This window comes from Panulirus ornatus, chromosome 10 (genome assembly GCF_036320965.1).
Source record: "Panulirus ornatus isolate Po-2019 chromosome 10, ASM3632096v1, whole genome shotgun sequence".
Taxonomy (NCBI): Eukaryota; Metazoa; Arthropoda; class Malacostraca; order Decapoda; family Palinuridae; genus Panulirus; species Panulirus ornatus.
In genome coordinates, this window is record NC_092233.1 from 46,707,996 (window position 1) to 46,721,351 (window position 13,356).

A 13,356-nucleotide genomic window follows, 5' to 3' on the forward strand; every position below is an offset into this window, starting at 1 on the left:
TACTGGGATACATTCATAAGTGTTGTACCTTTCATATCTAGTACCAATCATACCCCCACATCCAGTACCTGTAAGAACAGCACCACAGGAAAGGGTCCATTTTATCATTAAGTAATCTACTTTGTGTAAAGGACCATGAAATTTTCTTTAAGGACAGCCACACACTAAATGAAAAACAGTAGTTTATCTTATAGCAGAATGATACAAAAATCAATAAAACTAGGCAAAATAGGCACATCAAGACAAAATAGGCAATTCTGATGTTAAACTTGCAAAATTTGGCACTTATGGCATTTTTTTCCATAACATCTGGCTATACTAATAAGTAACATGTATTACATGATATAATGCTTTATTGTTTAACTTTAGATAAATCTTAAGGAAAGTATTCATTTTGAAAGAAGACATACACAGATTTTTTCTGTAAAGTTATCTCTCATGATCTCAAATTTCTACAAATCATTTGTGTATAACTAGTAAAGAGGTATGATAACTTAATTCATGAATACTTTTACAAATATCAAGGTGAAGGTATCATTACCATTATCATTATACTTGATCGCCCATTTCCCGTCAGCAAGGAAGCTCAAGGAAGCTGATGAACAACCCAACTACTCATATACACATATTGGAAAGGATCACAATTTTGCACGTGATCAAGATATTCCTATGAGTTCACAGGGAAAATGAAACACGAAAAGTTCCCATGTGCCCTTTCGTGTAATAATCACATCATCAGGGGAGACACAAGAGAGAAATATAACAGTCAGTTGATATACATCGAAGAGACAAAGCTAGGACGCCATTTGGTAAACATGTGATTGTCCAAAACATACAACGAGCGTTCATAAACTTATCATTTTACAAATCTTATCAACAATAAAGTTATCTAATTTGTACAGACCATCACTAATATTAAGATTATAATTCTTTGTATATTTGATAATAGAAGATTCAATGATATTTCTCTTGGTAATAGAGTTAGAGTTAACAACTGAGATGGCGTTACTCCAGTCAATACAGTGATCATAGTTTTTAACATGATTAAACAAGGCATTTGATTCTTGTCCCGTTCTTATACTATATTTATGTTGCTTAAGTCTTACAGAGAGATCCTTACCAGTCTGACCAACATAAAATTTATCACAGTTTCCACAAGGAACTTTATAAATCAACCAAGAGAATTTTCTGGTGAATTCCTGATTAAGATGTATATCAACTGACTGTTATATTTCTCTCTTGTGTCTCCCCTTATGATGTGATTATTACACGAAAGTGCACTTGGGAACTTTTCGTGTTTCATTTTCCTCGTGGACTCATAGGAATATACACATATATAAACATAAAGGGTTAGGGAAAATGATTTGGTAAACAGAGAAGAGGTAGTAAAAGCTTTACGGAAGATGAAAGCCGGCAAGGCAGCAGGTTTGGATGGTACTGCAGTGGAATTTATTAAAAAAGGGGGTGACTGTATTATTGACTGGTTGGTAAGGTTATTTAATGTATGTATGACTCATGGTGAGGTGCCTGAGGATTGGCGGAATGCTTGCATAGTGCCATTGTACAAAGGCAAAGGGGATAAGAGTGAGTGCTCAAATTACAGAGGTATAAGTTTGTTGAGTATTCCTGGTAAATTATATGGGAGGGTATTGATTGAGAGGGTGAAGGCATGTACAGAGCATCAGATTGGGGAAGAGCAGTGTGGTTTCAGAAGTGGTAGAGGATGTGTGGATCAGGTGTTTGCTTTGAAGAATGTATGTGAGAAATACTTAGAAAAGCAAATGGATTTGTATGTAGCATTTATGGATCTGGAGAAGGCATATGATAGAGTTGATAGAGATGCTCTGTGGAAGGTATTAAGAATATATGGTGTGGGAGGCAAGTTGTTAGAAGCAGTGAAAAGTTTTTTCGAGGATGTAAGGCATGTGTACGTGTAGGAAGAGAGGAAAGTGATTGGTTCTCAGTGAATGTAGGTTTGCGGCAGGGGTGTGTGATGTCTCCATGGTTGTTTAATTTCTTTATGGATGGGGTTGTTAGGGAGGTGAATGCAAGAGTTTTGGAAAGAGGGGCAAGTATGAAGTCTGTTGGGGATGAGAGAGCTTGGGAAGTGAGTCAGTTGTTGTTCGCTGATGATACAGCACTGGTGGCTGATTCATGTGAGAAACTGCAGAAGCTGGTGACTGAGTTTGGTAAAGTGTGTGAAAGAAGAAAGTTAAGAGTAAATGTGAATAAGAGCAAGGTAATTAGGTACAGTAGGGTTGAGGGTCAAGTCAATTGGGAGGTAAGTTTGAATGGAGAAAAACTGGAGGAAGTAAAGTGTTTTAGATATCTGGGAGTGGATCTGGCAGCGGATGGAACCATGGAAGCGGAAGTGGATCATAGGGTGGGGGAGGGGGCAAAAATCCTGGGAGCCTTGAAGAATTTGTGGAAGTCGAGAACATTATCTCGGAAAGCAAAAATGGGTATGTTTGAAGGAATAGTGGTTCCAACAATGTTGTATGGTTGCGAGGCGTGGGCTATGGATAGAGTTGTGCGCAGAAGGATGGATGTGCTGGAAATGAGATGTTTGAGGACACTGTGTGGTGTGAGGTGGTTTGATCGAGTAAGTAACGTAAGGGTAAGAGAGATGTGTGGAAATAAAAAGAGCGTGGTTGAGAGAGCAGAAGAGGGTGTTTTGAAATGGTTTGGGCACATGGAGAGAATGAGTAAGGAAAGATTGACCAAGAGGATATATGTGTCGGAGGTGGAGGGAACGAGGAGAAGTGGGAGACCAAATTGGAGGTGGAAAGATGGAGTGAAAAAGAGTTTGTGTGATCGGGGCCTGAACATGCAGGAGGGTGAAAGGAGGGCAAGGAATAGAGTGAATTGGATCGATGTGGTATACCGAGGTTGACGTGCTGTCAGTGGATTGAACCAGGGCATGTGAAGCGTCTGGGGTAAACCATGGAAAGCTGTGTAGGTATGTACATTTGCGTGTGTGGACGTATGTATATACATGTGTATGGGGGTGGGTTGGGCCATTTCTTTCATCTGTTTCCTTATGCTACCTCGCAAACGCGGGAGACAGCAAAAAAAAAATAAATAAATAAATAAATAAATAAACATAAATGTACATTCATGTACACATACATACACATCAACATATACACATATATATTCACATACATACACATACACAGAAATATACATATATACACATGTACAGATTCACACTTGCTTACCTTCATCCATTACCAACAGTACCCCTCCCTACAGGAAACAGCATTAACACCTCCAGCATCCACGAGGTAGTGCCAGGAAAATAGACAAAAAAAAAGGCCACATTCATTCACACTCAGTCTCTAGCTGTCATGTGTAATGCACCAAAACCACAGCTCTCTATCCACATCCAGGCCTCACAGACCTTTCCATGGTTTACCCCAGACATTTCACTTGCCCTGGTTCAATCCACTGACAGCACGTTGACCCAGGTATTACACAGTGCTCTAACTCACTCTATTCCTTGCATGCCTCTCACCCTCCTGTATGTTCAGGCCCCGACAGCTCAAAATCTTTTTCACTCCATCCTTCCACCTCCAATTTGGTCTCCTGCTTCTCCTTGTTCCCTCCACCTCTGACACATATATCCTCTATGTCAACCTATCCTCCCTCATTCTCTCCATATGTCCAAACCATTTCAACACACCCTCTTCTGCTCTCTCAACCACACTCTTTTCATTACCACACACCTCTCTTACCCTTTCATTACTTAATCAAACAGCCTCACACCACATACTGTCCTCAAACATTTCATTTCCAACACATCCACTCCCCTCTGTACAACCATACCTATATCCCATGCCTCGTAACCATATAATATTGTCGGAACTACTATTCCTTCAAATATACCCATTTTTGCTCTCCAAGATAACATTATCTCTTTCCACATATTCTTCATCGTTCCCAGATTATATCAACCTACAAGCTAACAAGTGGATTATATCACCTTTTTGAAAGCTTCTAAGTAATCCATCAGTCCTGTCAGGAGGGCTCGAGCCTCTGGTGATTTACGGTCAAGTTTGATGGCAGTTTGTAGTGTATACAGTCGTGCTGGAAATAAATGTCAACAGAGTTCACATTATGAGAAAATTGTATCTAAAGTTAACACCTTTATCCAATGATGTATCTTTGAATATCATATCAAACTTGTAGATACAAGTCTTCCAACCCTGCAATAAAAGAAAACTATCTATAAATCAACCGTTGACCATAAAATCTTATCTAACATAAAGATTTGTTTACATATTAGGATTCTTTCTCTAGACTTTTGTGGCCATATTTCTTGACCTCTCTTTTCCCTTGATAAAAGAAGTAAAGCTTTTGCATTTGTTGGGATTCAATCATACCTAACAGATAAAATGACAATTCTGAAAAACTATTTTTCCCTTCAAATTAAACTAGATAACCCTGAGTTCTTTTTCACGTTAAAATTAAACTAACCTACCTTACAATATTGCACATTTTGCGAAGAATATCATATCAAAATCATCATTTCTGTCTTCTGATATAACATCTTAGAATACAAAACATTTCCTTCAACAACTTTTGAGATAAGTTAAGAAACATATCTGACTATGAAAGATTACTCTTTATAACTACCTGTCTCACCTCTCTGCTTTGACTAGGTTACATCAGGAATAAAACATCAATAGCCTCATCTTCACACATCCAACTTCAATCATAGTCTTCCTACCACAACCAAGCCCTTAATTCTGTCCATGATTTACTATAACCACTTCATGTGACCTGGTTCATCTTACAAACTGTACATAGCATCTTGATCCAATCCATGCCTCCTACATTCCTGAAAATTCACACCCCAAACCCCTAAAGCCTCTTTCAATCCATCTTCCCATCCCCTTCTATGTATCCCCCTTACCCTTGATCCTTCCACTTCTAACATCCACTTCTAACAAACAAATCCAACCTGAGTCTCCTTTTTCTCATTCCTTCCTATTGCCAAAACCATTTTAATACGCACTGGTTGGCCTTTCAGTTAGAATGCACGTAATACTACACTGATTCTTTGTACAATCAACCTGCCTCATACCACACACAGTCATCAGGTATTTCACTTTCAGTGCACCCATCCTCTTCCTTTCATTCATAATCAAGGCCCATGGCTCACATCCATACAATAGTATTAAGACTGAGTACCCTGCAACATTCCAAGCTTTGCCCTTACAGACAGTGACCTCTCCTTCCATAAACCTCTTAATGCACCTTAGACTTTCCCATCCAAACTTGCACTCAAACTATCCTATCTTATCTCCCTGCTGCACCTCCAATTAGTTGCTTTTTAACATTTACTCACACTGTTCTCCTTTTACACACAGTCCCAAACTCATTCATCGACTTCTGGAGTTTCATTCTAGTGTTAGCTATCAGTGACATGTCATCTACAAACATCAATAGCGAAGAAACACCAATTCACTTTCCAAGTCCTTGTCCCCAGCATATGCCACTCACTGTAAGACTCTTGCTATCACCTTCCTACTCACCCCATCCACATATAGCCTTAGTGGCATCACATATCCTTAACAATGACTCATCTTTACCAGGAATCACTCACCCCCTCCCTTCTGAAATGAACAAACATCTTACTCTGTTGATAAAATCTCCTCATTGCATTTAATAACTTACCATTTATCCCAAAAATTCATAGCATGTTCTACACAGCATCTCTTTTAATTATATCATATATCTTCTCCAGATCAATAAATTCCACATACCATGCAAGGCACTCTACACATATTTCTAACAGAGCTACAAATTTCAAAGCAAACACCTTACCCACACACCCATTTCTTCTCCAGAAACCTAACCATTACTCCCCAGTCAGGTACTCTGCATGCCACCACCCCCTTAATCATTATTACACTCATCTTACCATATGTACTCAACAGACTTACACCACTGTAATCTAATCATTTTTGTTCCCCTTGCCACTTTACGTGCCATGCCTTCTGTCTGCATTCATGCACCTTACCTTTAACCATACAAACATCAAACATCCTAAATAACCAATCAACGACACTTGTCTTATTTCTTAAGAAACTCGGCCACAATCCATCCATCCTGACTCTTTACAGCATTTCATCTTGCACAAATCTTTCACTACCTCCTCTCCTTTCACCATGATTCATTCCATATATCAGCTTGTCCCACCAAACATACCATATTCAGCTCCCTAACATCTACTACATTCAGCAGGCTTATGAAATACTCACTCCACATCTCTATCATATCTTCTTTCCTGTTACACTTCCCTATCCATTTTCCTTATTGCCAATCTCATCTGCTCTCTTCTCATAATATTTACTTCTTTCCAGACAAAAATTCTTATTCTCTCTAAAGATTTCAAAACTATCTCTCAACATCTCTCATTTGTCCTCCTTATCAGCTTTTGTTCCATTCTCTTAGCCTTCTGCCAATTTCTTAGACTACTCCTAATCATTCACACTTCTTCCCTGCAAATAACATCCATAAACTTAATTTTTCTCTTTCACTAGTGGTTCAACTTCCTAATTCTTCCATAAGGCCTCAACTTACAAAAATATATATTCTTGGTCACCTCTTGCAACCCAAATCAATTGTAAGTTGAATCAATGAAACTTAGGTCACTATAAGGAAAATTACATTCCTGAAAATTTTCCCCAGAGCAACTCTTATGAATGGATCACAGGTTGAACCTCTAATCCAGCAACCTTAGGACCTGGCCATTGCCAGACCACAGAAAATGCTGGGAAACTGAAATGGACTCCAAAGAGAACCCCCTATGTAAACATATTCTAAACCCCTCGTCTTGCCAGCTCATTCCATTTACATATTTTTGTGCTATCAAAGGTAGAGCAAAGCTTAAAATAGGAAATATATTTTTTTATTATTATTTTGCTTTGTCGCTGTCTCCCACATTTGCGAGGTAGCGCAAGGAAACAGACGAAAGAAATGACCCAACCCACCCCCATACACATGTATATACATACACGTCCACATACGCAAATATACACACCCATACATCTCAATGTACACATATATATACACACACAGACATATACATATATACACATGCACACAATTCACATTGTCTGCCTTTATTCATTCAAATCGCCACCTCGCCACACATGGAATAACATCCCCCTCCCCCTCATGTGTGCGAGGTAGCGCTAGGAAAGGACAACAAAGGTCCCATTCGTTCACGCTCAGTCTCTAGCTGTCATGCAATAATGCCTGAAACCACAGCTCCCTTTCCACATCCAGGCCCCACAGAACTTTCCATGGTTTACCCCAGACGCTTCACATGCCCTGATTCAATCCATTGACAGCACGTCGACCCCGGTATACCACATCGATCCAATTCACTCTATTCCTTCCCCGCCTTTCACCCTCCTGCATGTTCAGGCCCCGATCACTCAAAATCTTTTTCACTCCATCTTTCCACCTCCAATTTCGTCTCCCACTTCTCCTCGTTCCCTCCACCTCCGACCATATATCCTCTTGGTCAATCTTTCCTCACTCATTCTCTCCATGTGCCCAAACCATTTCAAAACAATTACAGAGGTATAAGTTTGTTGAGTATTCCTGGTAAATTATATGGGAGGGTATTGATTGAGAGGGTGAAGGCATGTACAGAGCATCAGATTGGGGAAGAGCAGTGTGGTTTCAGAAGTGGTAGAGGATGTGTGGATCAGGTGTTTGCTTTGAAGAATGTATGTGAGAAATACTTAGAAAAGCAAATGGATTTGTATGTAGCATTTATGGATCTGGAGAAGGCATATGATAGACTTGATAGAGATGCTCTGTGGAAGGTATTAAGAATATATGGTGTGGGAGGAAAGTTGTTAGAAGCAGTGAAAAGTTTTTATCGAGGATGTAAGTCATGTGTACGTGTAGGAAGAGAGGAAAGTGATTGGTTCTCAGTGAATGTAGGTTTGCGGCAGGGGTGTGTGATGTCTCCATGGTTGTTTAATTTGTTTATGGATGGGGTTGTTAGGGAGGTAAATGCAAGAGTTTTGGAAAGAGGGGCAAGTATGAAGTCTGTTGGGGATGAGAGAGCTTGGGAAGTGAGTCAGTTGTTGTTCGCTGATGATACAGGGCTGGTGGCTGATTCATGTGAGAAACTGCAGAAGCTGGTGACTGAGTTTGGTAAAGTGTGTGGAAGAAGAAAGTTAAGAGTAAATGTGAATAAGAGCAAGGTTATTAGGTACAGTAGGGTTGAGGGTCAAGTCAATTGGGAGGTGAGTTTAATGGAGAAAAACTGGAGGAAGTGAAGTGTTTTAGATATCTGGGAGTGGATCTGGCAGCGGATGGAACCATGGAAGCGGAAGTGGATCATAGGGTGGGGGAGGGGGCGAAAATTCTGGGGGCCTTGAAGAATGTGTGGAAGTCAAGAATATTATCTCGGAAAGCAAAAATGGGTATGTTTGAAGGAATAGTGGTTCCAACAATGTTGTATGGTTGCGAGGCGTGGGCTATGGATAGAGTTGTGCGCAGGATGATGGATGTGCTGGAAATGAGATGTTTGAGGACAATGTGTGGTGTGAGGTGGTTTGATCGAGTGAGTAACGTAAGGGTAAGAGAGATGTGTGGAAATAAAAAGAGCGTGGTTGAGAGAGCAGAAGAGGGTGTTTTGAAGTGGTTTGGGCACATGGAGAGAATGAGTGAGGAAAGATTGACCAAGAGGATATATGTGTCGGAGGTGGAGGGAACGAGGAGAAGAGGGAGACCAAATTGGAGGTGGAAAGATGGAGTGAAAAAGATTTTGTGTGATCGGGGCCTGAACATGCAGGAGGGTGAAAGGAGGGCAAGGAACAGAGTGAATTGGAGCGATGTGGTATACCGGGGTTGACGTGCTGTCAGTGGATTGAATCAAGGCATGTGAAGCGTCTGGGGTAAACCATGGAAAGCTGTGTAGGTATGTATATTTGCGTGTGTGGACGTATGTATATACATGTGTATGGGGGGGGTTGGGCCATTTCTTTCGTCTGTTTCCTTGCGCTACCTCGCAAACGCGGGAGACAGCGACAAAGTATAAAAAAAAAATATATATATATATATATATATATATCCCTGGGGATAGGGGATTAAGAGTACTTCCCACGTTTTCCCTGCGTGTCGTAGAAGGCGACTAAAAGGGGAGGGAGCGGGGGGCTGGAAATCCTCCCCTCTCGGTTTTTTTTTAATTTTCCAAAAGAAGGAACAGAGAATTGGGCCAGGTGAGGGTATTCCCTCAAAGGCCCAGTCCTCTGTTCTTGGCGCTACCTCGCTGATGCGGGAAATGGCGAATAGTTTGAAAGAAAGATATATATATATATATATATATATATATATATATATATATATATATATATATATATATATTCTTCTTTCTTTCTTCATACTATTCGCCATTTCCCGCGATAGCGAGGTAGCGTTAAGAACAGAGGACTGGGCCTTTGAGGGAATATTCTCACCTGACCCACTTCTCTGTTACTTCTTTTGGAAAAAAAAAGAAAAATGAGAGGGGAGGATTTCCAGCCCCCCGCTCCCTTCCCTTTTAGTCGCCTTCTACGACACGCAGGGAATACGTGGGAAGTATTCTTTCTCCCCTATCCCCACATATATATATGTGTGTGTGTGTGTGTGTGTGTGTGTGTGTGTGTATACATCCCAAAAGTATAGAGTTTTGGAAAGAGGGGCAGGTATGCAGTCTGTTGTGGATGAGAGAGCTTGGGAAGTGAGTCAGTTGTTGTTCGCTGATGATACAGCGCTGGTGGCTGATTCATGTGAGAAACTGCAGAAGCTGGTGACTGAGTTTGGTAAAGTGTGTGGAAGAAGAAAGTTAAGAGTAAATGTGAATAAGAGCAAGGTTATTAGGTACAGTAGGGTTGAGGGTCAAGTCAATTGGGAGGTAAGTTTGAATGGAGAAAAACTGGAGGAAGTAAAGTGTTTTAGATATCTGGGAGTGGATCTGGCAGCGGATGGAACCATGGAAGGGGAAGTGAATCATAGGGTGGGGGAGGGGGCGAAAGTTCTGGGAGCCTGGAAGAATGTGTGGAAATCGAGAGCATTATCTCGGAAAGCAAAAATGGGTATGTTTGAAGGAATAGTGGTTCCAACAATGTTCTATGGCTGCGAGGCGTGGGCTATGGGTAAAGTTGTGCGCAGGAGGGTTGATGTGCTGGAAATGAGATGTTTGAGGACAATATGTGGTGTGAGGTGGTTTGATCGAGTAAGTAATGTAAGGGTAAGAGAGATGTGTGGAAATAAAAAGAGCGTGGTTGGAAGAGCAGAAGAGGGTGTTTTGAAATGGTTTGGTCACATGGAGAGAATGAGTGAGGAAACACTGACCAAGAAGATATATGTGTCAGAGGTGGAGGGAACGAGGAGAAATGGGAGACCAAATTGGAGGTGGAAAGATGGAGTGAAAAGGATTTTGATTGATCAGGGCCTGAAGATGCAGGAGGGTGAAAGGCGTGCAAGGAATAGAGTGAGTTGGAACGATGTGGTATATCGGGGTCGACATGCTGTCAATAGATTGAACCACGACACATGAAGCGTCTGGGGTATACCATGGAAAGTTCTGTGGGGCCTGGATGTGGAAAGGGAGCTGTGATTTTGGTGCATTATTACATGACAGCTAGAGACTGAGTGTGAACGAATGGGGCCTTTGTTGTCTTTTCCTAGTGCTACCTCGCACACATGAGGGGGGAGGGGGTTGTTACTCCATGTGTGGCGAGGTGGCGATGGGAATAAATAAAGGCAGACAGTATGAATTATGTACATGTGTATATATGTATATGTCTGCGTGTGTATATATATGTGTACATTGAGATGTATAGGTATGTATATTTGCATGTGTGGATGTGTATATATATATATATATACATGTATATGTGGGTGGGTTGAATATATGTATACATACATATACATAACTATACATATGTAAGAAGGAGAGATGGCCAGAGAGCGTTAGTGGATTATGTGTTGATTGATAGGCGCGCGAAAGAGAGACTTTTGGATATTAATGTGCTGAGAGGTGCAACTGGAGGGATGTCTGATCATTATCTTGTGGAGACGAAGGTGAAGATTTGTAGGGGTTTTCAGAAAAGAAGAGAGAATGTTGGGGTGAAGAGAGTGGTGAGAGTAAGTGAGCTTGGGAAGGACACTTGTGTGAGGAAGTACTAGGAGAATATGAGTACAGAATGGAAAAAGGTGAGAACAAAGGAGGCAAGGGGAGTGGAGGAGGAATGGAATGTATTTAGGTAAGCAGTGATGGCTTGTGCAAAAGATGCTTGTGGCATGAGAAGCTTGGGTGGTGGGTTGATTAGAAAAGGTAGTGAGTGGTGGGATGAAGAAATAAGATTATTAGTGAAAGAGAAGAGAGAGGCATTTGGACGATTTTTGCAGGGAAATAATGGAAATGACTGGGAGATGTATAAAAGAAAGAGGCAGGAGGTCAAGAGAAAAGTGCAAGAGGTGAAAAAGAGGGCAAATGAAAGTTGGGGTGAGACAGTATCATTAAATTTTAAGGAGAATAAAAAGATGTTTTGGAAGGAGGTAAATAAACTGCATAAGACAAGGGAGCAAATGGGAACTTCAGTGAAGGGGGCTAATGGGGAGGTGATAACAAGTAGTGGTGATGTGAGAAGGAGATGGAGTGAGTATTTTGAAGGTTTCCTGAATGTGTTTGATGATAGAGTGGCAGATACAGGGTGTTTTGGTCAAGGTGGTGTGCAAACTGAGAGGGTTGGGGAAAACGATTTGGTAAATAGAGAAGAGGTGGTAAAAGCTTTACGGAAGATGAAAGCCGGCAAGGCAGCAGGTTTGGATGGTATTGCAGTAGAATTTATTAAAAAAGGGGGTGACTGTATTGTTGACTGGTTGGTAAGGTTAAAAAAAATATTTAATGTATTTATGATTCATGGTGAGGTGCCTGAGGATTGGCAGAATGCTTGCATAGTGCCACTGTACAAAGGCAAAGGGGATAAGAGTGAGTGCTCAAATTACAGAGGTATAAGTTTGTTGAGTATTCATGGTAAATTACATGGGAGGGTATTGATTGAGAGGGTGAAGGCATGTACAGAGAATCAGATTGGGGAAGAGCAGTGTGGTTTCAGAAGTGGTAGAGGATGTGTGGATCATGTGTGTGCTTTGAAGAATGTATGTGAGAAATACTTAGAAAAGCAAATGGATTTGTATGTAGCATTTATGGATCTGGAGAAGGCATATGCTGGAGTTGATAGAGATGCTCTGTGGAAGGTATTAAGAATACATGGTGGGGAAGGCAAGTTGTTAGAAGCAGTGAAAAGTTTTTATCAAGGATGTAAGGCATGTGTACGTGTAGGAAGAGAGGAAAGTGATTGGTTCTCAGTGAATGTAGGTTTGCGGCAGGGGTGTGTGATGTCTCCATGGTTGTTTAATTTGTTTATGGATGGGGTTGTTAGGGAGGTGAATGCAAGAGTTTTGGAAAGAGGGGCAAGTATGCAATCTGTTGTGGATGAGAGAGCTTGGGAAGTGAGTCAGTTGTTGTTCCCTGATGATAGCACTGGTGGCTGATTCATGTGATAAACTGCAGAAGCTGGTCACCAAGTCTGGTAAAGTGTGTGAAAGAAGAAAGTTAAGAGTAAATGTGAATAAGAGCAAGGGTATTAGGTACAGTAGGGTTGAGGGTCAAGTCAATTGGGAGGTAAGTTTGAATGGAGGAAAACTGGAGGAAGTAATGTGTTTTAGATATCTGGGAGTGGATCTGGCAGCGGATGGAACCACGGAAGCGGAAGTGAATCATAGGGTGGAGGAGGGGGCGAAAATTATGCGAGCCTTGAAGAATGTTTGGAAGTCGAGAACATTATCTCGGAAAGCAAAAATGGGTATGTTTGAAGGAATAGTGGTTCCAGCAATGTTGTATGGTTGTGAGGTGTGGGCTATGGATAGAGTTGTGCGCAGGACGGTGGATGTGCTGGAAGTGAGGTGTTTGAGGACAATATGTGGTGTGAGGTGGTTTGATCGAGTAAGTAATATAAGGGTAAGAGAGATATCTGGAAATAAAAAGAGTGTGGTTGAGAGAGCAGAAGAGGGTGTTTTGAAATGGTTTGGTCACATGGAGAGAATGAGTGAGGAAAGATTGACCAAGAGGATATATGTGTCAGAGGTGGAGGGAATGAGGAGAAGTGGGAGACCAAATTGGAGGTGGAAAGATGGAGTGAAAAAGATTTTGAGTGATTGGGGCCTGAACATGCAGGAGGGTGAAAGGCGTGCAAGGAATAGAGTGAATTGGAACGATGTGGTATACTGGGGTCGACATGCTGTCAATGGATTGAACCAGGGCATGTGAAGCAT

General features: G+C 41.2%; 1 protein-coding gene across 2 annotated transcripts in view; it reads right to left on the reverse strand.

The window, feature by feature from the left end:
• Vta1 (vesicle trafficking 1) overlaps nucleotides 1–13,356 on the reverse strand; it is a 137,328-nt gene that overhangs the window by 33,839 nt on the left and 90,133 nt on the right. For both annotated transcript variants that reach the window (XM_071665842.1, XM_071665844.1), the window contains exon 2: nucleotides 3,986–4,089. In XM_071665842.1, coding sequence (XP_071521943.1) covers nucleotides 3,986–4,089 — 104 coding nt within the window. The remainder of the gene's footprint in view (nucleotides 1–3,985; nucleotides 4,090–13,356) is intronic.